This window comes from Ambystoma mexicanum, chromosome 8 (assembly GCF_040938575.1).
Source record: "Ambystoma mexicanum isolate Mex_15411 chromosome 8, UKY_AmexF1_1, whole genome shotgun sequence".
Taxonomy (NCBI): domain Eukaryota; kingdom Metazoa; phylum Chordata; class Amphibia; order Caudata; family Ambystomatidae; genus Ambystoma; species Ambystoma mexicanum.
Window position 1 is genome coordinate 1,650,617,938 of NC_090929.1, and position 27,319 is coordinate 1,650,645,256.

The 27,319-nt window shown below is 47.2% G+C and overlaps 1 protein-coding gene across 1 annotated transcript in view; it reads left to right on the forward strand.

The window, feature by feature from the left end:
- Window positions 1–27,319, forward strand: part of SHTN1 (shootin 1) — a 797,962-nt gene that overhangs the window by 659,729 nt on the left and 110,914 nt on the right. Inside the window, exons 13-15 of the mRNA XM_069611915.1 lie at window positions 6,279–6,391; window positions 11,095–11,148; window positions 25,914–26,034. Of these exons, the coding sequence (XP_069468016.1) occupies window positions 6,279–6,391; window positions 11,095–11,148; window positions 25,914–26,034 (288 nt within the window). The remainder of the gene's footprint in view (window positions 1–6,278; window positions 6,392–11,094; window positions 11,149–25,913; window positions 26,035–27,319) is intronic.

Below are 27,319 nucleotides of genomic sequence, written 5' to 3' on the forward strand. Positions count from 1 at the left end.
GAGAGAGGGATGTTGCGATAGTTTGGCTGTTCGTTGAGAAGAAGATAGCAAGATAATTAGCTGTGAGGTGTGCAATGAATATGTGGGATGGGATAGGAGACATTGCGTGGTCTTGGAGAGTTGACGGGCGGTTATGAAGGGTGAAGATGAGTGTGTGGAGAGGACTATGTAAATATCATCATCATTGTCAAGATTATTCAAATAAGAACATCCATTACACCAATACAATTTATCAAAACATCTACACGCATAAAATATCCTTAGAAAAACATTTAATTGATGGAATGTAAATACAGCAACAAAAGAAGCTTATTTCATTGGATACAAGATAGTCTTTTTTTTCTAATTTAATGGCCCGCTTGAGGTACGTCTGCACTGTCCAGCCAACCAGAAGGGTATCCAACATTGGTAGATAGAAAAGTGCAACCCTACATTGGGCAAATCCCAAAGACCTTAATAGGGGAACTAATGTAACTGCTCTGATATCATCAGCGTATGCAGGACAAAGAAACACAGTGTAATAAATCCTTGTTTACAGCCCCGTAGAGTAGACGAGATTTGTTGATCCCCATTCCACCATGCCAGACAACAGGGACCGATCAGAGAGGCAGACATTTCATCTGGCTCTGGTAATCCGGGAGCAGTGGTATACATTATCAGACCAGGTTAGATATTGCTGTATGGAAGTAGACGAGATGGCAATGTGTCTCCTGTTGGAGGGTTTAGTATGCTCTCTCTACTCTCACAGATCCCTTGAATGTGAGTTGGGCTCCTATAATTTGGAGGCACATTAATACATGCTAAGGCAGTTTTAACATGTGTCATCCAAGGGATAGCCTCTGCGCCTCTCAAGTCCAGCATTACCTTAATTAAAAATGGTGTGAGGGCTACTTTGGGGCTGTTCCAGATTCGCAACCAATGGAGTACTGGTTGTAGGGATACGTCATGCTCTACGAACGTCATCCCTAGATATTGGTCTGTCTTATAATTAGGTGCAGGAGCTGGGAGACGAAAGATTTTCTTTACAAAATTATTTTCCTTGGCCTGTAGGGATGACGATGTTCCAAATCCCTGCAGCACCGCCCCAGGAGTTACAGCTGATAGGGTTTTAAATTTGTAGAGTTCAATCATCATGTTTACGGTTGGTCACTACACATTTTTGTAAAACGACAAACCCCTCCAATGGCCCGCTTCTTTATGGATGTTAATTTCCTGCTATAGCTTGCCTCAGATAAGAGAAGGTTAAATAAGATTTCCAAATATTTAAATTCCTTCACTACAGGGGTGGTGCAATCGTTACATGTCAAAGGTTGTCATTTGATGCATTTCCCTGTTCTTTGATGCACTAATATTGCAGATTGTCAGGCATCTAGACCTAGTCTCTGAAGAGCAGTGGGGGGTAAGGGCGACAGAGACACTGGCATCTCCGTACAGTAACGCAGGAAACTGTTCAGTGCCCAATATGGGGACGAAGATTCCCAGTTGGATTAGGGCAATCTGTAAATCATTGCTATAGAGGGAGAAGAGCAGGTGTGCCAGAGCACTCTGCTGTCTTAACTCCAGTTCCCTCTGGGAAATATGGTGTAGAGCGTCCTTCTCCACTACTCCCCAAACAAGCCACCGTATTCTTGTGGATGTTCTGCAGAGCCGTTGTTATGTCCTTTGGGCATTTGCATGGTCTTAATCTGTACCATCATTTTGCCCGGTTCACCATGTCAAATGCGGTGGACAGATCCTTAAATGCTACAGTGAGGTATAAATACAATGCTTGTTCTGTCATAATCCCTGCCGTAATCCTCAAATTGGACTTTTGATAAACTGTTCTTCTCTTTGACCCATTGTTCAATTCCGCCTAATATGGCTCTCACAAAGATTTTGAATTGGATATTCAGTAGCGAGATTGCGCTATAAGCCGCAGTATTGGCTCTGTTTACATTTTTTTTTAAAGGGCAAATAAGGGCCTGCTTCCAGCTGGGTGATACCAAACCATAATTCAACAGCTGGTGAAAACCTATCTTCAGAATCGGTGCCCACAAATCCAGAAGCTCTCTAAACAATTCTGCTGGTATTCCGTCCGGACCTGCGCACCTGCCGCTAGCTTGTTTTGTGATGGCTATCAAGACCTCTTCAACTGTAAATGCAAAAAGGTTTGTGGCGGGTACTACAGCCGTACCCTGAGATGGGTTTTCAGTTGGTGAGGCCATGCTGACAGTGGATGCTCCTGATATATCATCAGACCTTTGTGTATTATTTAGTTTGGAAAAGTGAGTTATACCTTCGGGTCACCCCACGAAGACCGCCACGGGGTTCATGCTACGGTTGTACCGCGAACCATTATTTACCACCTCCGAAAACGCATGGGAATCCTTTCTTGTAACGGCATCTTAAAGTGCATTCCATGCCTCCCTATCCAGTTGCATCTTCCAAACTCTAATGGCTTTTTGTACAGTGCTCTTGCCTTTATAATTTTAGATTTAGTAGACGATTCGGATTTTCGAGTGTAGAGCATCTGTTTCTTCGCTAATGTGCACTCTTGATTAAACAAGTCCCCACCCCCCTTTTAGTTGTTCCATTCGCCACATCTCCAGATATTGTTTGTTAGGTCACCAAATAGCTCCAGAATGGTTTTTGGTATTGGGAAGTCATTGAACAGGAGATCATCAACGCTTCTCTCGTTTTTCTTTATGATGTTATTAAGCAGAGAGGTTTTATCAGTGGCCGGCCAACTTATTTGGTTATCTTGCAAATTTAGAATAGGTTGGGTCCTATCTGGTTTTGAATTAGATTCCCCCGCAGGCTTTTGCCAGAGTATACTAAGTGCTATGGGTTGATGATCACTTCATGTCTAGGGCATAGAAGTCTAGTAATCTAGGCCATAGATTGAGCGAGATGCAAAAGGAATGCCCCTGGTGTCCCTTAAATGTATATTTTCCAGGGGTATCCTTTGTAGCGCGCCCATTCACTTACCACAACCCCCAGTCTATTAGCCAGGAGTAGATCCCCATGCCAGTAGCTCTCATTCTGGAATCCTTAATTGTTCTAGGACGCGTACTACCAATATCTCATTTACAGTCACAGTATTTAAATTTGTTTTGATACATTTTCTGAATATACGTGGAGACTAATTGGCTCTTGAAGCCTGGGCATGTAGACGCCTGGTCTAGAGATGTACTTGGTAGATAGCAATGCAGGAAGGGAGACGCTGATGATCAGCATCAGACAGTGAAGGAGAACTGTATAGATTTATGATGATGGTGAGGACAAGGTGGTTTACAAAGGTGTGAATGTGTAGGGAGTAGATGTTGGCAACTTTGGGTACCGAGTAAAGCATAGCACCAAGTTCAAGCTCTTGGGTGTGGATGGAGGAAGTTGAGATGGAGAGGAAAAGAAGCAGGGTGGTATACAGGATGTCCCGGTCCAGCTCACTAAACATCTTGCTGTTTTAGCCAGGTAGTAAACTAGGATTATATTCAGGGCAGTAGTTGACCGAGGTAAACTGTTATGTGCGTAAAGTGGGCGGGGGGGTTGCTAATTTAGGTTGGCATAGTAGAAAGAGACCTGCTGAAAGCGATTCTGAATTCCCTGCCTTTTTTGTGGCTGGTAGGTGTGTTATTGGTCTTACAAGTATTAAGAAAATTCCAGAGGCCTTCCGGTCGTCTTCAAATCATTGTAGCTGAGAGCAGATATGGCCAAAATGTCACTGGGCTTCTACCTTACCACTGAGTTTTATGGAAGTGCCAGAGACTTGCTTGTCCTTATCTTTTCCTGGGTTTGTAATTTGTGAACACGTGAGAGCATGGTGGCGGTTTCTAGTCATCTTCTCTACCTTATTGTTGGTGGTTGTTTATTCTGGGGTTCTGCCGGGGCTTCAATTGCACTGTTTGGCCGAGGGTCTTTTTGTTCCATGTTATGTGATAATCCCTGCATGGCACCCTCCCATCTTCTCCTGAGGCCCTCCACAGGATCCCAATATGCTGCCATGTTTTGAATGGCACCAGCTCATTCATTACCCAGTACCTGGCATGTACTGGTATAAATAATAACTCCTGCAAAAAGGGTTTGCCAAATTTTGAGGAATAATCTAATTGAATGTGTTCTTCAGTTTTGTGGTTTCCACGTGAGAACATTAATTTATCCCTTGGATATGATATGTTATATTATAAGGCTTTCCAACTGCACCGCAGCAGTCTTGAGTGCCTAGGCTTTTTCATAGGTTGGCATAACAAGCCATATTACAAGCAATGCTGTACATCCACACACAATTGCATATGGTAAACATGTTAAAAGGTACTTTAAATTGCAATCTTAATACTAAAACAACATTTGGTCATATAGTTGCAAGACAATTAATGTGAAAATATAGAGGCTATGTCCGCTTGCTAGCCTGTCAGTCATGCAGGACCTCTGTCTCAGTGCACCCACCTCTCTGAACAACAGTGGTGCCATCATGGACAGACATGCAGGGCATGAAATCGGGACCAGCACTACCAGAAATGTAGTCAGGCCCAGTACGATAGTCGCTTGTTTTGTTCTCCTCTCCCCACCATTCCTTCACCTTTTGTCATTCCCCTGCACTACCAGAGACGATGTCAGGCCTAGTATGGTAGTCGTTGTCTGTCTCATCTCCTATCCCACCTCCTTCCGTCCCTCCCCTCCTTATCATTGTCAAGGCTCTTGCACTATGTGAAATGTCGTCAGGCCTAGTATGATAGTTAATTTCACATTCTTAATGTCTCAAGGCCTTGTAAGAAGGTAATTGTATTTTCCCTTGCTCCCTCCCTTGCCTTGAAGCGCTTTGAAACACATTGTGTATAGGCGCTATACAAATAAACTATCAATATCAATATCAATGGTCTATGCAACTTCGAGATGAGGCCAGACAAATCAGGTGGCCCGGTGAGAGACTGGAGTCGGGGAACCGCAGACCTCATATGGAGGACAGGCACCCCAGCTGAAAACAAAATGTTTTCTAGGAGAAATATCTCAATTCACATAGTCTCCAAAAGTAACCATGGCTGGCCTTACACAAGCACCACGCTGTGCCCCCAACACTGCCACCCGTTGTGAGATCAGCCTACCTTGATACTAGTTACCAACCAATATGCCTGTATAAGGGTCAATACCTCTGCAAGAGACCCACAGTGGAACTCGTCATCAACCAAACCAGCAGTACAATCTCTCCTTCGCATGTTGTCTGCACATCATTAAAATGTCCGGCTAAAGAAAGCCTTTTGATCTGAATCAGCCTTTACATTAAATCTGAGTAAATAATAAAGATGAAAATTGATGAGTAGGTTCAGGCTGGAAGACCTCTGTGCTGGCACCATCTGCAGTGTCCCAGGCCTGCAAGAAATGTCCTTCATCTGTAGATTAGACATCATGAGCATGCAGTGATGAACAATAATGCAGGCATTCTGATTCCAGTGCCCCTTTCCTGTATCTCTTATTTATAATGTTTTATCAACCCCAATGTGCAATGGAGCATTGTGCATGGCGAGAGAAGGCATTATCAACAGCTTAAAAAGGCAATGTGGAACTAGAAGGTGACCTTCCTATGATGGTTTCCGCGATGGCACTGTGGCATCTGGGACTAGGTGCGAATGGGTTACTCTACTTCTACAGTGGAGATTGTTTCCCAAGCTTATTACACCCACCGTAACTTTGTAGGTGTTTGCTCCACATGCCCTCATGTTCCAAACACATGTGGCTGTGAGAACATACTGCACTGAATATCCATAGTAAGGGTGAAACCATGTATGCAGTTGTCTGCAGACTTGAGAACTGTCGTCTTTAGGTTGTGGAAGCTATGTATGAAATAGCACCGTCCAGTAAGACAAAGGCAATTTTCTGGACAAAAGGTTTGCATTTGGGCTAGTTTGCATACCCACAATGCTTTGCTCATGTGGTGGCTCTGCTTGGAGGTGAGCGTCCAGTGGTGGCTGTATATACATTTATGTATATATATATATCTTTATGTACACATATATATATATATATATATATATATCATATTCAAGATGTTGATGCACTGGTTAGGAGACAGGGTTATGGATGTGTTCTTTTGTCTGTCTGGGAAGTATCAAGCAACATGTTTTTGATGATATCAGGCAAAGTCTGCAAGAACAGGTAGGATGGGATGGATTGGGGGTGCTTTTTGATCCAGGGGGGGAAAATGTCTGGGATTTTGCTGCGGCTCAATTTACTTAGGCGCACTGCAGCCAGAGCTGGTACCATGGGCCACAAACTAATTTTCCAAACCCGTTTCATTGTCTTCCCAGGGGAAGGTTCGACCGACCTGAAAAGGCAAGCGGTGGAAGAAATGATGGACAGAATTAAAAAGGGTATCCATCTGCGGCCCGTGGGGCAGGCGAGCCGACCGAAAGCTGCCAAGGTGCGAAACATGTCGATCCCTCCAGTTCATGTCATCGGTCGCAGTGTGGGTGTTGTATTACTGCGAATAACTGGTGGCCTCACGGCATCTAACTGCCCAAAAGTGCATCGAAAACATTAGTTATACCTGAGGTTTTAGGTGGCAGTGGAATCAGACATTGAACATGACAACTCAGTCTCCATGGGTGTACTAGCAATACTAGTTACTAAACTTGGGTTGGAGGTGAGGAGGGGGTTAGAATATGCCCACCGGATTGACCTCACATTACCCAAAGTTTCATCACACTACCGTTCACTGTATGCCAAGCTTCTCATCACATCCATAAAGATTGTGAAAATCAGCCATGAGACTGGCTGGGGAATTAGTGCTTCCCATTCTTCACCCTGAAAATCTTTGATTTGGCAGACTGGTCAGACCCAGGTTGATATCACATGCAATATCCCCAGAAATGCAGGACTTTGATGCCCCAGCCAGGAGCTATGTTCCTCTCCTTCCAAATGCTAGAAATGATTTGCAAAGGCCAGTTAGTTTCAAAAAGAGGTTGCTCCATCTCGGTGGCAGGCCGTGCACTTTGGAACACATTTCCACATCCTGTAAAAACTCTGCTTATCAGGCCTGAAATTGTGCACTTACATGTGCATGTGGTGAGATGGCATTCATGCCCACGGGTCAGCAAAGATTTTACCTGGATTGTAGCTTGCAGGTTGGCATTTCTTGCCCTGCTATGGCTTTTTTCAATTATTTAAAGCATCAATCTTATGTTCTCTTCTAGGTGACTGAGGATTTCCATATTATGTAGAGTGATGGAGCAGTTACACCATCAATGTAGGAACATGTCTTGATAATTCCAGCGTGCAAACTGCAAATGTGTCGAGGTAGAGAGGCTCCGAGGAGGACGTAAACCGGGGAACGTATTCATGGAGGGACTTGCCTTTACAAACCGGCCTGGCATTCTCCCGAGCTGCACTGAAGCCCCAGTGGCCAGATACACATGGAATACTGTCTCCTCCTGAAAGTGCTGGTCACTGGGGCTACTGACAAAATAATGGTAAATAGCATTGAAGGGAAATCTAAGTACATGCTATTGATGAGAATTTGGTTTTGGTATTTCGGTTCAAAGTCCAATTTCTGAATGCAAGTGTCTCTATAGTGGGACTGCTAAAAGCCAGCCCCAGAAAAGTTAATGTTCTGTTTTTAAGACTGAGTAGGGAGATCTTTAGCTCCCAGTCACAGCTCTTGAAGATTCATATTACAGAGGACCCCTGAGGCCAGTCACCTAGAATGGGTGCATCCTGGTGAAAGCGCTGCCATAACAACAATTATTTTATAGAAACAAATAGAGGGGTGCTTCTGAATGCCGACCTTTTGCAAAGTCCACGATGTTTTTTTTATCATGTTAATATTTTCTTTTTTTAAAGGGAGTTCCCAATTGCGGCTCCCTTCGACTCTCTGCCGACCCCTCCCCCCTCCATCATCTACTTTCCTCTCCTTGTCTTCACAGTTTCATGTTTTTACTCATCCAATTCCGTATATTGGTCGACGTTTTGATTTTGGCTAAACCTTGGTAGATGGGAGGTTGGGGGGGGGGGTTGAAACCTAAAAGTTGTAGTTCTTGACGATCTGTCCTCCACAGATCGAGCGCAGCAGCCACATCACTGATGCTGGCCCTCGGCTCCATCGGCGCAGCACTTACGCCACTCGTGGCGCTAGACCTAGTTCTGGGTGAGCGTTTCCTGTGCCTTCAGCCAAGCCAGATTCTCCAAGGAATAATGATCTACGAGATGAAAAATAAAAACTGGCCAATTCAGAGAAGCAGGACTTCCTACCATTCAAGGTCTGGCAGCAGGCATTCAGGCTGGCAGTAGAGTGAGTATCTCTCGCAAGCTACATTTTCTGGGTTGCTTGCCTTGGCCCTGGGATACATTTTTGGACTTTGCTACAGGGATGGTTAAGGCCTCTGCAGCCAAAGAGCGTCTTTGCCCTGGTGGTTCATATATGTAGTACTTGGCAACTGGCTAACGCCATTCCAACTATTCCTTTGGAAAGAGGAATCCCAGAAATCTATTTCATGGTCATTGCTCTCAGCAGAGAGAGAGGCTTTGACAGCGGCCATGTCAACATCCTTCCTTCCCTTCAACTTTCCTCATCACAATAGAGTTGTCGGTCTCCAATCTCATTGGAAAGATCATGCCATATGAAATGTGAAATCATTTTGACAAACCTTGCTAGATTGCCACACAAAGAGCAAGGTGTACATCAATCGAGCCTTGTTAGAAAGGTACGTTGCAAGAAGGGGGGCCACGAGGGCCTGGATCGCAGGTTAGGTTACCAGCTTTGTGAAGCGACCCCGAGATCTTATGTGAGCGATCGCCCACCCCATCTTTTCCCTTCCCAAACTGCTCTGTGAAGCAGCTGCAGTACAAGCTAGACATGCTGACCGAACTGAGGGAGTACATCATTGACACACACGACGGTTACGAGTGCACAGCCGCGTGAAGATTGCAGAACACTGGTAGACATCAGGAGTAGTACATGATTTTGCAAGATGAATCCTGCGCTACCCCGAAGCAACCTACAAATGTATACACACCAGATCTGTCACAAACACTATAATTCCCAAGCAAGAGATGAAGTGATGAAAGTACTGCAGGGGATCAAGAGTAAGACTCGGACACAATGACCGTTTTTCGTATTGGTTAAATACTTTTATTAATGAAAGAAAAAAGGGGTTGGGGAAATCCTACCTACCCCTAACTCTAGGAGGGGTTTACCTGCCTCAACAAAACTGAGTAACATCTCTGTCAGAATGTCCAAATCAAAAAGAGTTCTCTGTCCTGTGCCCAAACTCCTGAACTGACCCTCACACACTAAACTCAATATAACCTGAAAATGGGGTTGTCATTTAGCTAAACACCGGCAGCTTCTTTCCAAAGTTAAAAAAAAAAGTTCTTAAAGTGTAGAAAAGAAAAGTTCTGCCAGAATGGGGCCTCCCTTCCCCAAGATGTCTCAGGTTTCTCAATGTCAAAACCTGCGCCAAAACCTGGGGGGTTGGAGGAAGACGACTCTTCCCCTGAGATTCCTTCAGTTACTCATTTCAACAAGTTTCATATCCCAAAGGGGGCATGGTTCTTCCCTTTGAGACTTTCTCAGTTCCACTGTTCAAGGTAACACGTCCACAGCTCACCTTGAGTTTCTCCTAGACTCTGTCTCTTTGACCCTCCTAAGGGGTATAGTGCTTCCCTTTTAGACTTTCACATTATCAACAGTTCACGTACGGTGGACTCTACTCCTTATTTCCACTGCCTGCCAGAGTGTTTTATTCAAACTCAACAATTCACCTGCTGGGGACTTTTCCCCTTTCTTTCCCCTGCTAAGGCTTTTTCCATTCAGTTCAATCAGTTCACACACATGGGACCTCTTCCCTTTTCATACAGTGCTTGGTTTACTCTCCTGCCAGGGCTTTTTCAGCTTGGGACTATGGGACTCCACAGGAATGGGGAGTTACCAAACAGACCACTTGACTTCTCACGCCTCCGAGACTTGTAATGCCTCGCTGGCACAGAGAAGTCGGGCAGTGGATTCAGTGTTTCCAGGTCAGCGGCAAACCCGCCGGTAGCATCGGTGGGTTACCGCCGACCTCGGAATGAAGCCCACGGTCAGCCTGTTTTGGGATTAAGCCTAAGAAGGTGACCCTTGATAGGGAGGCTAGAATACCTTCAGTCTGAAAGGCTCCCAGGCAGGAGGGTGAAACCTCTACCTTTAAACCACTTTGGGTATTCCATGAGGTAAGAGGGAGTCACCAGTTCTTGCGCGATAGGCCCATGTCAAGTCTGCACTCCATGCAACCAGGAGAGTTATATGGGGGACCACGTTGGAGTCAATGAAGGGCCCGGCGAACAAGCTGAGGAAGCGTGCTGGTGCACGTAGAATCCCTGCGACCACGAGTAAATTGGAACTAGCCAACAGCGGGCTATGTCCCAAGAACCGTGCTTATAGAATAGGGATCAGGCCTTGGCCTAGAATATTAGTTTGCGTTGGATTAAACCATTGTACCTGTTCACTAGACCTCCATCCCAACACTGTTGGGCTTTGGAGATATTGCTTTTGTGTTTTAGTCATAAATCCTTGGACCCTGTAGGAATTCCTCCAAACCCTTCCATTGTGCCCAGTCCGAATGGGTGAGAGTAACCCAGAGGACAATCCCGGTAACTAACCCTCGGGCTCCTTTCCCCAAACCGGTTTCACTGTTTCATTGGATAGCCTCCTAAATTAAGCCTTCGTCGATTCCAACCCTAGTGTAAGCCACCTAGATGTTATGCACCCACTCCTTCCCCCAAACTGGTTTCACTGTTTCATTGGATAGCCTCCTAAGTTAAACCTTCGTCGATTCCAACCCTAGTGTAAGCCACCTAGATGTTATGTACCCACTCCTTCCCTCAAACCTGTTTCACTGTTTCATTGGATAGCCTCCTAAATTAAGCCTTCGTCGATTCCAACCCTAGTGTAAGAAGTCAAGCTATTGAAAACTGAAGTGTTCTGTTCTTCCCCCAACTTGCAAGCCTACTTTACATAGGTAGGGTGGTACTTTTTCTGTATGTTTATATACCTAACAATAAACAAGGTATTCAGAGTATTCCTTTTGCGGTCCTTATTTGAAAATGTTTGTGAAATAAACTTATTTGATTGTTTTTGTTTTTTAATAGCCGGAACCATCAAAACCCACGGAGAGCGCAGTGCAAGAGTTAAAGGGAATACTGGTAAGAGCAGATTTGATATCTTTATAGCTGTTGTGATTGGTGACACCCTCAATTGAAGAAAAGTGTTCTCATCCATTGCGTTACGTTGGTCAAAAGTTCACATGGTTAAATGTCTTAAGGTGTAATAAGTAGTAATTGGGGAGATGGAGTAGGGTTTGCTGGACAGTATGACCAACTTAGTTGCACCACACTGAAATAGTAAAAAATCCTGTGGAAGTGGTGCGAGGATTAACTCTGCAACTTCTAGGATATTTAAATGCCAGTGTAAAGTCGCAATCAGAGAATGGGTGTGATGTGTTCCTGGCTTAATTATTTGCTGTGGAACTAAAACTGATTTTTAATCCCGGCTTTACACTTGACCAAATTGTGTCAACATGGGAAACCCACATCTCCGTATGCCCGGGTTCAGCTTTCTAGCCAGTTGGAAGTGCTTAGAGAAGCCGTCAGTGTTCATTGCCGTATAGAGCAAGCATTAGCAACGCTGATAGTTTTGGCATTGTGTGGACATTTTGCCAACACTGCCATCATATTCTCAGGTACTTAACCCACTTGCCAGCTGTTGTCATCTCATGGCAGTCCAGGATTGTGCGCTTGAGTGGGAGAGTAATGTGGTGAGTCATGCTTTGAGGCAGCTAGGTTGAGGGAGATGCTGAGTCAAGATGGGTGAAGCGAGTTGCTGTGAGGGGTTAGGGCGTGGTGGGGTGAGGGTGAGTGAGAGATGGGTGCTGAGTTGGGATAGAATTAGGGGTGTTTTGGAGGGAGGAGGTTTCAGGTGTTAGCTAGTGTATTGCTGGTTTGATGTTTTGAGGTGGTTGGAGTGAGCTGCGGTGGTGAGCCTAGGTGGGTGGGATGGGGGTTAGATTGGGGTGACGTTAGATGGTGTGGTGATGTTGAGTGGGTGTAAGGTGAGGTTCTGGGCTCAAGGGGTAGGTGCGGTCTGGTTGGGCAGGTATATTGAAGTTGGGTGGGTATGCAATGTTTTGCCGGGTGAGGGGGTGTGGTTGTGGAGTGCAGCGTGGTTGATCAGAGTCGGTGGGGGGTGAGCTAGGGCAAGGTTTAACGGATGGAGTGAGTTGGCCTGGGCAGCCATTAGCTTGGGAGAGGAAAATCAGGAAGAGAAGTGAAATCAACATGGAGAGTGGGGCAATAAAGGTGCATTGTGGTTCCTTATGGTGGGTGGGGGGTAGGGCTGGAGTTTGCTAGGGAAGCTGGAGGCAATATGGTACTGGGTGGAGCTTGGATTATTGGGGTGAGCTAGGTTCAGTGCTGGGGTGAGATTTATTGTGTATGTGGTGTGAGACAAGATGGTAATGTGAGGATTTCGAGGTAAGGTAAGATGTTGAAGCTTGGTGTGGGGTCTGATGGTGGTGTGATGTTAATGGGTGGGTTTAGGGTGAGAAGTTGGGATTGGTGGGGTGGCTATGGGTGTGTGTGTGTGGAGTGAGGTCATTTGGGTGGGAAGGGCAGAGATGGTGGGTACGCTAAGGTAGTGTAGAGAGGCTTCACTGAGTAGTAGGAGGGTGGTGGAATGAGCGTGGGTGGCAGGGTGCTAGTGTGAGCTAAGGTGGGTAGACATTGTGCTTAAGTGCACTTGGTTGATTGGGTGAAGGTGAGGTGAGATTGGATTAGACAAGGTTGAGTCAGGTGGAGTGGGTGGGGTAGGATGAGAAGGGGTGGTAGTGAGCTGTGGGTGGATGAGTGTATGTAGGTTGGGTAAGGCGAAGTAGTGGAATGGGCTGAGGTAATGAGATGACCTAGGGCACAGAGGAGAGTTATGTTTGGGTGCTTTGTGAGCTCTGCTGGCACTTGTGTGACTTGGTTAGGTAGTTTATTAGGGGTGTGCTGGTGTGAGGGTAGGCAAGTTGAAGTTTGGGGTGGATGTGCAATGATTTTGGTGTGAGTTTGGGTGGGTGTTCTAAGCTTGGGTGAGGTGATTAGGTGGGTAAGGTGAGGTGGAGCTGGATGAGGTGGTGGGGTCAGGATATTTTGATAGGGTGAGCTGGTGTGGATGGAGTGAGGTGGTGGAGAGGGGGATTGGTCTCGGGTGAGGTAGTGGAGTGAGGTGGTGGGTGAGTGGTGTGGGTGTTGTCAATTCAGGTGGTGGATTGAGGTTGGCTGTGCTGGGTGATGTGTGTTTGGATGGGTAGATGTTGGAGTTAATGGTGGGTGAGATGGTGTGAGGGTGGTTGTGTGGGTGTGGTGATATGAGGTGGTCAGAGTATGCTTGGTGGTTGGATGGAGTGTGGTGAAGGTGGGGGTGTTGTTGAGATGTTGGTGGGTGTGATGGTCTGCTATGGGTGGAGTGAGGTTAGATAAGATCAGGTTGGGTGTGTGGATGCGGTGATGTGGGAAACGTGCTTAGGGTGAGGTCAGATGGTGAGGTTTGGTGTGGGTGATGTTGGCTGTGCAGGTTGGTGTTGTAAAGCAATGTGTTGCTATGAGGTTCAGTGGGATATGGTGTTGTAGCGAGATGACATGAATTAGGTCACAGGCTTAAGTTGGGTAGGTGATGTGTTAAGTGCCCAGTGAGGTGATGTATGAGGTTGAGGTGGGTGAGTTGTGGTGTGCCATGCAAGTTGAGATGGGGTTAGGGTTGCAGTAGTAGGATGAGGTTGGGTGGATTGTTGTTAAGTTGTGTGGGCTAGTATTAGGTTGGGTGGGTAGGTCTCCGTGAGGTTCACGAGTGAGGTGAATTGGGTTGTTGTGGGGTCGAGTGATTGGAGGGCGTGCTAGGGCAAAGGTGGGAGGAGTCATGTGAGGTGCTTTGGTGAAACGGAGCGTTACTAACTTTAGCCAGTGCACTGACCACAGCCTCCACTTTGAGGAGCTATCCGGGACCACCACTACAAGAGACGGTCGCCCATATTTGTGCCTAGGGTCTATTATCCCCTTAGCACTTTCTCACTCTGTTGCACTGTCTACCAAGCCTTGGCCGTGATTGATTCATTTCCTGTTCTGATACACAATCAATTGGACTAATCAGTGTTTATGTTGTTGTGTTCTATCACCCTGTATGATTGTTATGAAAACATTTGACTAAATGCAACCTGTCAAATTATAAAAAATCAGGAAGTTACCCATACTGGGTTCCACACATGGAGTGTTGTGTACATTCATTATGATCATAGGACTAAAGGAGAGTGCAACAAGTGATTTGTCTTGACCTATTCAAGTGTATATTTGTCTGATAAGTAGCCTTCCTGGGCAGAATAGGTTCCTCACCAGGAGCCCGGATTTATAATCTATGATATGCAAGTCAGACCTAGGAATGTCAAGGTCAAGCCTTGCCACGCGAGATCTGACTTTTTCCTCTTCGCTTTATTGCCCCTTTGCAACATATAAGGAGGGTTTAAAGAAGCTGGATCTGTTTGCATTTTTCGTAGTATGTGTGAATACACTCTTAAATAATATGAGATCTATATATAAAAAAAATGGGTTTAGGGAAACTCGTCATGGGGCACCACAAAGCAACGTGAGTGGTGGAACACTCTGGGAATCATTCATGGCCTGTGGAACTGTCAGTGCGCCCATGGGCCAGACAGGGCCAGCCCGAAGAGTGGGGCGGAACGAGAATGCATTAGCAGGCATCCCCAGAGGGTAGTCGTTGGCTACTGGTTGTGCTGACCCACTCTGGGCCTTTTATGGCATCCCAAAGAAGATCTAAGCACTGGGCTGTATTGTGAAAACAGCCTGGTTGAATATATGACTGCCCAGCCTGGGCCGCCTGAGTGGGGCAGCCCGGGACCAGGCAGTGCAGCTTGTGAGGTAAGACGCCCACCCCACAGCCAGACAGGCGTTCAGAGCAGCCCGGGTGAAGGGGATGGCACATGCACCAACGCCTGAATGTTGAATAGGGCGGGCCTTCCAACCAGCACCGCACAATCGCAGTGAATATCAAGAATTAGGCACTAACCTGGAAAAACAATGAAAGTCAGCATTGTCCCGGGCTCAATTATAATGCAGATACTTTTGGGTCTCAGAGAACGGATGTTTTCATGACTTTAGGGCAAACTCCAACAGAAGTCCCTGAATTCAAGCAGAGAGTACTGTGATGAATCCGGAGGTATCGTCACTCCTTTAGATGATGGGAGCCACTTTCCATGAGACGAGGGAGGTGAGGCCTCCATCCGATACTCCCCCTGGGTGTGGTATTCAGCGGGAGGATCTCATGGGGAGGGAGGACCCCTAGTAGTGAAGTGACTATCTCGCGAGAACGCAGTATCCCTTTCATTCTCCTGCCTTCCCTCAAAACCCCTATAATTACCCAGTGACTACCATTCCCATATGTCTTTGTATTATATCTCAGACAAGAACTACTGAGACGAGGAAGAGGTCACAAGTAATGAGGATCGCTGACAAGAACAAAGGCACATGTTCTAGTCTTTCTAGTAATCCAATTGGTCAACTGTCACTCAAAGACAGAGAGGGAAGAGAACGATGGCGTCTTCATTCACGGCTTGGCAAGGACCGAGAGTTTGGCAATGGCTGTGCCGACCCACAGTACAGAGATGCAGACGATGGGCAGGAGGGACACACGCTGGCAAAGGGAAAGGCAGACCGGAGGAGAAGAAATATGCCTGTGACCGTGGTGCTACAAAACTGCTGGCAAGCTGAAGTCCAGAGAGGGTCCCGGTACACGGGAGAAGCCGCTGAAGCTCCTGGGAGACCCATGAGCAACCGGAGGGTGACAGCCAAGACCCTACAGGTACAAGGGTGGCTGATCCCAGGGTTGGGGAGACCCAGAGACCACAAGGGGGCCATAGCGAAGAACAGACGGAATACTCACTAGGGCAGAGTGACCTGTGTAGGGGGTCAAGGACCCATATCAGCACACCATGCCCCGACCAGTAACCAGGGGGAATACAATGTTTACAGATTCAAATGACACCTGCAGACCTTGGCAGGATATAAACCAAGCCTGTGGAATGAAGGGAAACTAGATAAAGAGAACGCTTTGAACAACCAAGTGAAGGGGCGACTGGGACCCATACCGAGAAAATATACCCTGAACAGTAATGAAGGGGGGCACAAACTTTATATATACAAGCAGCAGTCACAGACCTTGGCAGGAGAGTAAACCAAGGCTGTGGGTGGAAGGACAGAGAGAGAGAATTTCGAATCCAAAAACGTTGAGTGCCTACTTGGCAGGAGAGTGGACCAAGAGGAGGGGTACTGAGAACAGGGTCTGTGATCCATAGAATTTAAGAGAAAGGGTTGGGAACTCTCTGCAGAGCTTGGGGCGAGAGAACCAGGCTATACTTCCCCACCACATCACCTGGAAGACGGGCCTGCCCACAAGGGGCCTGGGACCCTCAAGAGGCTTGGCTAGGGCGTCCAAGCGATTCTTCCTTGCGGCATGGTCTGGGAGTCCGGTTTACCAAGTGAAGATAAAGACTGATAGTGAACATTAAAGACACTGAGGCAAGTTGGAAAGACTCGGGGGGGGGGGGGGGAAGAGAATCAACACCTTGAGTGATGTGGAACTTTTAATTTCTTTTCTACACCTTTTGGAATTTATTTTTGTTTTGAACTACAAAGCTGGGCTGCAGGCCGACAGCCAAGAGACATTTCCCCTTCCCAAGGGGAAGAAAACCCTTGATAGTGAAGTTAATATTTGAGCTTCAGATTTCAAGACTAATGAGGAGGAAACCAAGAAACAGCAAACTGGAAGACTGGAAGGGAAAATAGACAGGAGGCAGAGGAAACAAGTAGAACGGAACACAGAAAACAACTGGAAAGTGTCTGTGTCTCACTTGAGCAGAGAGACGCAGGATCCCAGGAAATCCTGAGAGAGTGAAGAGGAAAGTTCAGGTTCATCTGGTGCGAACATCGTCTTGGCCCAATACATCGGATGCTGGATGTCGTAGCAGTCGCCATCTTGGTGTGGGTCACAAGGTATATATGAGACATCTGCAAGGTGCCATATTGGATGGTGCGAAGGCGGCCATTGGTCCAGTTAAAACGTTAATGTTGCCATAGTGACCACTTCAGCGACAATGAAATCCTTACAGGGAAAAGAGTGGGTGGGCCCCTTACTGCCCCTGTAAGAGCAACCATACACAGTTCCGGCCCTGCAGTGCCGACTATGTGCAGCACACCACATGTGCCAGAGGCTTTGCAGTGATAATGAAGATCTCTGATCCCTGTGACAGTGATAACGGTGGCGCCCCTCTGGACAACAGGGTGTTTCCCTCAAGGTGGCATGTCATCACAGGTTGCAGTGGCGATAGCACCCCACGAAGGCAGAGGTGCTACCATGGAGACGAATGCACCTGGAGAAGGCAGCATTGAGGCCATAGGCACGCCCCTAAGGCAAAACCAGGTACTCTGCACCGGAATGCCAGAGAGCTTGGAGAAAACTTGAGCAAGCTTTGGGTGGTGACTGATTGCAGCAGCCTTCCCCATGTATTTATATAGTTTGTATAAATGTATGTATCGGCATTGGTAGGTAGTTCAAATACTGTTCTAAGGAGCAATTTGGGGGTTAGATTGCAAAGGTAATGGTTGTCGGAAACACACTCCAACTCCACACTCCAACTTTTTTTTGTCTGTGGATCCCAAGTTTCCATCTCCGACAGCAGAGTCCACTGCCACAACTTCAGCAGGCTTATCATCAGAATAACGATGCACATCGACAACCACTCCATTAACGAGTTGCGCAACGTCAACTGGCCGCACACCGTCCACGGGCAGTCACACCGAAAGTCACGCTCATGTTCATGTTTCGTCATCGAAAATCAAGTCTACATTAGAGTTAACGACAAAGACACTGGGCCTCATTACGAGGTGGGAGGTAAGGGATTACCAGCACCGGTAAGGGCACCGGTGCCGGTAATCCCTTACCTCCCTACTACGAGTTCCCTTTGCGGGTCCTTCCTTAATGCCTGGTTTTTGCAGGCATTAAGGATGGGACCCGCAAAGGGACTCTAGAGCTAATAACGGTACCGAAATTTGCGGTACCGTTATTAGCGCCTTCCCCATTCCCATTGAGCCCTATGGGGAATGGCCCTGGTGAATGGGGAATTATCGGTCCCTCCGACCTCGGAATGGACCGGTAATTGCTCCATTCACCAGGGCGGTGTAGGAAGGGTTTTGGAGGCAGCCATGGAGCTAATAGCTCCATGGCTACCTCCAGCCTCGTAATGAGGCTCACTGTCATCGGTCCATCGACCAAAGTCTTTGTCTACCATCTCGTCGATGGCTCCTCCGTCTCGTCTATGGCACTGACTACATTGACTATCCTGTCGACAACCACCTCGCTGATGAATACGATAACCGTTTCCAAAATTGCTCTACCTCTGTGGCTGCCCTCGTCTGGCCCATCTTCAGCTCCGTCGACGACACCACAGACTCCGGTCAGCATCTCCTTCTCCAGGGGTGTGAGTGTGGACAAGGAAATGCTGCCAGCTATCTCCTTTCTCTTAAAGCCCACCAAGGCAAAACCACTCTTCACCCTGTCAGTGGTGGGTTCTCCCGGAGCGTTACTGCATGCTCAACTACTACATGAAGGCACTTTCTCAGATGACGAGCCTCCAGAGACTTTCTCCTCTGATCTGGAAGAGGTTGAGGATTCTCGGGACCCCATTCTTCTTATGCCTTATTACTCTGCGCAGCCACAACCACCTCTACCAACTTTGGCCTTGCCCGCAGCACCCATGGTTACATCGCTGAGAGACTAGTCCTCGTTCTGTCTACTCTGCACACCTTGCCTCCACCAGCTCCCCACGCTGATCCCTCTAGGGGTTCACCATTAACCTCAGGGCACCAATTTAGTGCCTCCTCCTGCGCCTGCGCCTATGCTGTTTTCCATCCCTGCGGGTACCCTCACAGACACTAATACTGACACATCCCAAGGCACTCATGGTACAGATGAGTTTGATGACCTAATTCTGGCTGATGGCAAACCTGATGTGGATCTGCCCTCCAGAGGCTCCCCACCAGATGAGATAGGCTTGTTTCATGCACTGTTGATCCGTGGTGCAAAAATGTGTCACTCTGATTCCTGAAGAAAAGAAAAGGATGGGTTTCCTTTTCCCAAGGAGAGAGTCCTCTAGGAAATCAGTTGTATCAAACCCTCTGCTCGATCACATATGGGAAGATGGCTTATTGGTCATGAAAATTCCCTTCTTGGCTCTTCCAAAGAAGGGCCACCTATAGAAGAAGTACAGAATACTGGATTCTGCCTCTAGGTGTCTTCGTTCCCAGCCTTCACCCGATTCCGTGGTTTCTGCTGCAGCGAGGAAAAGGTCCGCTAAACCCCTCCACTCCATGTATGTTTCCACCAGACCAAGAGGGTAAGAAGTTGGATGCGTTTGGGAAACGCATCATCACCACTGCCGCCTCCACCATTAAAGTGGTTAACGCTTTAGCTATACTCTCCAGATACGATAGAGCTGTGGTATAAGCTGGGACCCATCTTAGACTTCCTCCCAGAGGACAAGAAGACCGAGGCGTTAGCATTATTTCACGAAGTTGAGGTTGCCTCTGATCACGCGATTATGGTCGCTCTGGACATTGAGGATTCAGGTTTCCGACAAATGGGCAATGGGGTCGTACTCCACAGACAAGGCTTGTTGAAGACCACACATTTAAGCCCTGAGGTACAATCGAAAGTTATTGATATGCCTTTTGAAGGCATAGATCTTTTCAGCAAGGCTGTAGATGAGACCCTACAGTCCATAAAAGCAGACACAGATACGGCACGTTAGCTGGGTACTCTTGAGCATCGAAAGCCATCCTTTTGTTCATCCATGGGTCATTTCTCCAGTTCCACGAGGGAGTACATGCCACCGTAACGCCAACCTTCATGCTGCAGCACTGAAGAGACATACAGAGGACGTTCACAGTCCTACAGAGGGGTAACACAGCATTGACGTGGAACATCCTCCAGGACACAAACGCCCAAACAGACCTGACAAAGTCCAGGGCTTGGTCCCCCACTTCAGCACCCCAGTGGGAGGCCGACTATCACAGTTTTTTAATGAGTGGCACAACATCTCCACTAACAGGTGGGTGCTCAGCATTGTACAGCAGGGTCACACCCTCGAATTCCTAGACAAATGCCCCTCCATTCCACTCATCATAAGAAAGGAGCAACACCTGCCTCAAATCTTGCAAGAGATTCAGGCACTATTACAAAAAGGGGCAATAGAGACAGTGCCAAAACACCTCTGGGTCTCCAGAGTGCACTCCAGATACTTCCTAGTGAGAAAGAAGTGGAGTGGTTGGAGGCCCATCCTCGACCTGAGACAACTCAACACATTCCTCAAGTCCCAAAAGTTCTCGATGGTCACTTTGCAGCACATGCTCAAACACCTGTAGCACAGAGACTTCCTGGCTTCCCTAGACCTAGAGGATGCCTATTTCCTCATCCCCATTCATCACAGACACCGCCACTGCTTCCGATTTGTCATAAGCGTCAGACATTCCCAATTCAAGGCTCTTCCCTTCGGTCTCCGGTTAGCTCCATGGGTCTTCACAAAGTGCCTGGCTATAGTGGCACATCTACATCAGTCAGGGATCTATGTCTATCCCTACCTGGATGACTGGTTGATCCGCGCCCGCTATCATCCACTGTCCTTGTAGCACACCAAGGAGACAATCAGGTGCTTAACTTCGCTGGGATTCTTGATCAACTTTCTGAAATCATGCGTGGTGCCATTGTACAACGCTCTCTTTCTAGGTTCACGGCTCAACACACGGACCTGTCTGCTTGTCCCTCGGATGAGAGGGTCGAGACCGTCTTGAGCAAAGTGCAACAGCTCTCAACTCTTTGAGTAACGAACGTCCGCTCCATCAAATCTGTTAGGCATGATGTCCTCATGCATCCCTCTAGTCCTTCGTTGCAGGCTGTGCATGAGACCTCTCCAACAGTTCATAGATGCCAGGTGGCAACAAATATCAGGCTCCTAGAACAACAAGATCACCCTCGTTCCAGTGGTCAGGAAGACCCTGCAGTGGTGGTCCATTCGTCAGCATCTCACGGAAGGCGCTCCTTTTCGCCTTCCAATGCATCAGGCCACGGTCACCACTGACGCTTCCCTAGAAGCGTGGGGAGCACACACAGGTCAATTTCATGTTGGAGGCTTATGGCAACCAGAGCAGAAGAATTTGCACATCAATGTATTGAAGATGCGAGCACTGTACTCGGCTCTCAAGTCATTCAAACCCCAACTCCAGGGCAAGCTGCGTTGCATCTTCATGGGCAACACAACCACCATGTTCTACATCAGGATACGGGGGAACCCGCTCGCCCATTCTATCCAAGGAAGCGCAAGCAATATGGAAATGGCGATAGTTCAGAAGATGTTTCTCATTCCGTTCCATCTGGCAGGCATTCACAATACTAGCACAGATTCACTCAGCAGAGAACTACGATCCTGCCACGAGTTGGAGCTTCAGCAGACTCAAGTTTTTCTTCTCTAGGTGGAGGCTGCCCTTAAATCGACCTGTTCGCTGCAGCAGCAAACGCAAAGTGCCCCAAGTTTGCCAGTCGGTATCCGCAACCAAGGAGTCTGGTGGACGCTGTCTCGTTCCCCAGGGATGACCAATTCCTCTACGCGTTTCCTCCAATTCCCTTGATTCTGCAAATGATACAGGCACTCACAGACCCATTGCATGGCCCAGGCAGATATGGTATTTAGACCTTCTCCACGTGTCTGTGGCTCCTTGCATCAAACTGCCCCCTCTTTCAGACCTTCTCTCCAGAGAGGGATGGTCTGTCCCCCACCTCGACCCAGCCTCCTTGAAACTGGCAGCTTGGCTCCAACAAACCTAGAGTTTGGCCCTTACTCTTTGCCTGCAGAATGTAAAGATATTCTGGCTAAAGCTAGGGCCCAATCTACCCTGGCGTGCTATAAGCACAGATGTAAACACATCTTTGTGTAGCATACTTTGCAGGGTTTTTCTGCCCTTTGCATGAAGGCTCTTAAAATCCTGCCGTACCTGCTCTCCCTAGCAAAGGCAGGTCTTGCTCACACGTCCATCAAGGTACATGTGGCAGCTATCTCCTGATACATTTGGACGCGTGGCAGGCTGTCTTCGTGGTCTTACAGAATTGTTAAAGAATTCCTTAACGGTCTGCTCAGAACGTTCCCACCTCTGAAGGCTTCTAGCCCCCGCATGGGAGCTCAACATCGTTCTGTCAAAATTGAGGAGTCCTCCTTTTGAACCTCTTCACAGTGTTCCTCTAAAGATGTTGTCTTGGAAGACTGCTTTTCTGGTGGCAATCGCTTTGGACAGACCAGTTGGAGAGTTACATGCTCTCTCTTGCAAACCACCTTATTTGTCTGTCCATCAGTCCAAGGTGGTTCTGTATAAGCGCCTTACAAATGCACAATAAATAACATAAATAAATTAGACTTTCATTTAAACGAATCTTTAGTTCTGTCCGTCTTCTTCCCCAATCCTACCTCTCCTGCAGAACAGGCTTTCCATTCGGGGGGCGTGGTGCATGTTTTGAAGTTCTATGTTGCATGTACTAAGACTTCTCGCCCAACTTAGTTGTTTGTGACATTTGCACCCGAGGGGGCAGGGGAGAGCCCTTTCCAAGGCTTCCATTTCCTGGTGGCTCTCTGGCTGTATCACGTGTTGCCACTGGCTTGCAAACAGTCAGTTTCCAGGAAGACCAAAAGCCCATTCTACCAGAGCCGTGGCTTCTACTACGGCATTGATGTATGGTGTCCCACTGCTGGAAATGTGCAGGGCTGCTACGTGAGGTCGACTCATACCTTCACGTGATTCTGCTGCATCGACAGGGATTACAGGGTTGAGTACTGTGTCGACCAAGCAGTGCTTTGCAACCTGTTTAATTGAGGGGAGTGTGTTCCAGAGGTGAGTTAGTGTATTGCTTCTGTGAGCCTGTGCTTCCTCCCGTGGTTGTGCATGTAAATCCCCCCCCCTGTAGCTCCCATTCTCCAGCGCATGGGTCTTACATGGATTCAAATTCAACCCTCCCTCATACCCCTCTGTGGCTCTTTTTGGTTCCTACTGACACTTCGCGTGCACCTCTAAATCTGAAGATGGCCACTGGGGTGGAGCTGAGGGGGATGAATGCCATTGGCTTTGGGCAGCATGACCCAAAATGACAGCAATAGGCTGTATAATGGACAAGCAGTTTTTAGCTTTAAAGCAAAAATGCTTTTAATATCACTGAGGATTCCTGGAAAAATCGAAAGACAAAAGTCAGAAGGAGAAATAACTGAACGCAATTTAAACAAAACCTACACAAATGCTGTAAAGGCAGCAAAGTGAGTTTCTGTCAACCCGCTCTCCCGCCCTTACTTACCTTTTGGTAGCACACTTTGCTGTGTGCCGCCGACTCCCTCTCTGCAATTCCAGTCCCATACACTATGGCCCCTTTTTTTTCTTTTACTTTATTGTGCAAGGAGCGGGGGACACCCCCGCACTCCCCATTCCCATTATAGAGAACCAGGGTGCGGGAGAACACACCTGCAACCTCCGTTCCCCTTTTTCGCTAAAATGGCACCATATGGTGTATTTGTTTGAAATGTTCGGCTGTGGGGAATTTTCGTACAATTGAAATTCAAACAAATATACCATTTGTTTATTTTTTTCCATCATTTGTGCGGATTCCAGGATTCCCAGCCTGACGACGGGGAATATTCATGAGCACGTGTATCCATGTAAGACCCATGCTGGAGAACAGGAGTTACAGATAAGTGACTTGATCGATTCAAGGCAGACATTTTGTAAGGTTGTCAGGACAACTACATACCAGGTTTCACCCTTATTTGGGATCATCAGTGCTGTGTAGTCCTCACAGCCTTGTGGTTGGAACATTGGGGCATGTATACAAAACACCAATAAAATGATGGTGGGTTTATGAAGGATTGGCAAAAAACGTTTACCTGAAATGTGAAATAGCTACTAGGTGGTGCTGTGGAATATGTGACTTGTCTCAAATGGGCTACCCAACTTTCACATTTCAGGTGAAGGTTTTTTGCCAATCCTTCTTAAACCCACCATCATTTTAATGGTGTTTTGTAAACATGCCCCAATGTTCCAACCACAAGGCTGTCAGGACTATACTGCACTGATGATCCCTAATAAAGGTGAAACCAGATGTATAGTTGTCCTGACAGCCTTGCACAATGGCTGTCTTGGTTTGCTGTGCGTTAAGCTATGCATAAAGGAGCACTGCCATCTAAGACAAAGACAATTTTCCGGAGAAAAGGGCCTGTATTTGGGCTAATTTGCATACCCACAATGCCTTGCTGTTGTGGCTCAGAACTGGAGGTGAACTTCAGCAATGGCTACTAGGTGGCGTTGTGGAATGAGTGACTTGGCTCAAATGGACTTCCTACTTTCACATTCAAGCCTTTCTAAACCCACCATAACTTTATTGGTGGTGTGCGGGTGTGTGTGTCTATTGTCCCCGATCACATCATCCTTTAGGATGGGGAAGCGCCTGTGTGGGTCCGCCCACGCCGCCGATAATTGAAAGAAAGAAAGAAAGAACATCGGAAAAGAAAGAGCACCCTTTTCCCCACCTTTTCTAGACATATCCCACCCCATCCTCACCACCTCTAAACCCCCAGATTTTTCATATGTTAGACAAGTGTAATTTTGTGTTTTAGAATATTTTCTCATTGCCCTGTTTGTGGGCTGTGGGTGAGGTTTGCGAATCCAACATGGCGCTCATTTAAAACTTTTTGACATACCTCACGTTTCTCAATTGATCAATCGGCACCCTTATGCGATGTCCACAAAGGTTGCACCGCTGCGTGATTGGTCCAGAAGTTCTGCGGAAACAGAAATGGGAGGTGAGTACCTGGACCCGACTCATATATCACATATTGTTCTACCGACTTTTGGGGCATTTAAAAAAAATCCGCTGGACGTATTAACACCAAACTTGGAAAAGTGGTTTTGTACGATCGGACTGAAAAAAAAAAGTCTGACCGTACAATACGACCGAAAAATGCTACCACCAAAGGTTCGAACACCAAAAGTTCAAACCTTTGGTGGTAGCATTGCAGGTAAGTGTGGTATAGTGAGCGGGGGTTGCAGGGGAAACCCTGCAGCCCCTGCAGTATGTAAGTGTGTTCGCATGAGAAAGGGGCAAACTTTTGGTAGTTCGCACCTTTCTCGTGCAAACTTGCCGGCCACTGGAAAATCAGCTGCGGTCGGATCCCTTAGAATTGGAAAAGCATGCCTTCGGACCAGGGCCCAGCTCCTAGCGCACATTTTGGTGAAGGGTTGCCCAGCGTTTCGGGGTGTAGGTGACAGAAATGTTTTTCCCATTCAGATCAGTGCTGATTTTGTACATTTTGGGACCCCCACCATAACTTTACCCACCTTGTCGAAATCGCATCAAACTTCCCAAAAGGATTCGGAGTCGGGTCTATACATTTTTGGGAAAGTTTCATGCAGATTTGTCGACCAGCGCCAAAGTTGTGGCCCACCCAAAAGGTGCTCTTCCTATGGGGAAGCCAACTGGACCATAACTAAAGTGTCAATATTCCCGACCCTGTAATATGACTTTGTCCTAAAAAGGAAACGATCACGTTATGAAATCATACACATGTCATAATTGCACTGAAACTATGAACAGTTCCCATGTACCTGTAGGCAACGGCATGCGTTCAGGTGTCAACATTTCTAGTGGCATTGACTGTGTCATATCGTTCTGGGAATTCATGAAAATCTATGTGGACTCCATAGCAGTTTTTCTATCGAACGTTTCTTAGCCAGACTTGCTTCTGAATATTAGTAAATAAGTGTACTTATATCTTTTATTTAAGGAAACACTGAGCACGTCTAGCAGTGAGAAAAAACTGAAAACCCTAAATACTGGCAACAGTGAAACCGAGCTGGAAAGAATTCTGCGGCGCAGAAAAGTGACGTCGGAAAAAAATAGCAGCAGTAAGTTAATTGGAATTATTATTCTTTTTAAAAAGAGAATGGACATTTTGTTGAAGTGGCTGTGTCAGGTACCTGCCTGACTATTGCATGATGGCTGTTTAACTTCTTGGTTGAACAGTAGCAGTAGAGATGGACTTTTGACGGTATCCCTACAAAATATCCCCACCAAAAATATCGCCGTACATATGGCCGTTTGCCTCGCCATGGGCGATATTTTTGGGGGCGATAATTTGTGGGAGCAGGGGTTACAGGGGTGTCCCCCGCACAGTTTAAAATAATGCAGGGGTTGCGGGGGTGTCCCCCGCACGGTCCATGGGTCAATATCGACACAAATATATGACGATATTTTTGTATCGCAATATTTTTGCGGGGATATGAACACATGGAACCCTATTGGCCACATGAGCACAGATTCTCTCATGTGTGATGCTGAGTGCTATAGTGCTGTGAAGGCTGGGTACCTGTGAAATGGGTGAAAGAGACCCATACACACAGACGTACTCTGTAGAACAGGGTTTACTTGAGTGACTGTGACCTAGCGTACGAGTAGTTAGACAGTAGGATGTGTTGTGGTTTGGGACTCATGTCCAGGATCGGGCCTGTAACAGGATGGTAACAATAGGTCGAAAAATGTAAGATTGGAGGCATCAAACGACACCTAGAGGTACCGTTTACCCTCCGCCCACCCCAGACTAATCACAGCCTTACTAATGAAGGCTCCCTCCCTTCCAGGCAGAAAATCCAGCAAAGGTTTTCATATCAAATGTCTTGCATTTTCCCCAACTCCCTGGGGGGGATTAAAGACCTTGCCCTCTGTCTCTGTTTGACTGTCCCTTGAGACAAGGAGGCAGATGAGTCCAGGAGAGGGTTGAAGGGAGGTGACATGACAGATGGTCTAGAGGTAATGATGATTAGCTTGCTGCAGAACCTGTCATTACCTTCCGTCCAATGTACTGCCGCCACGCCACAGTCCTTACTAAGGAAAATGAGGAAAGCCGGCTTAGTATATAGGACGCAGGAAGCTGCAACACTGCATGACACACTTGGTTTACAGTATTGCATGAAGGATGTGTGTTCCAAAATTGGTTGTTGGAGAGCTCCCCATCCGTGTGCCAGTGATGTTGCATGATCAGATGTGGGTTTGATATGCTATGAGCTGCCATCCAGGATGCGGGCGTACCGCATGTGGAGGAGGCCCGAATGTAGGTGTTGGTGGAGGCAATATGATGTGGTCACAGCCATGTGACTTGTGGGTGGTTTCCTTTTACTGCACCTGCACATGCCA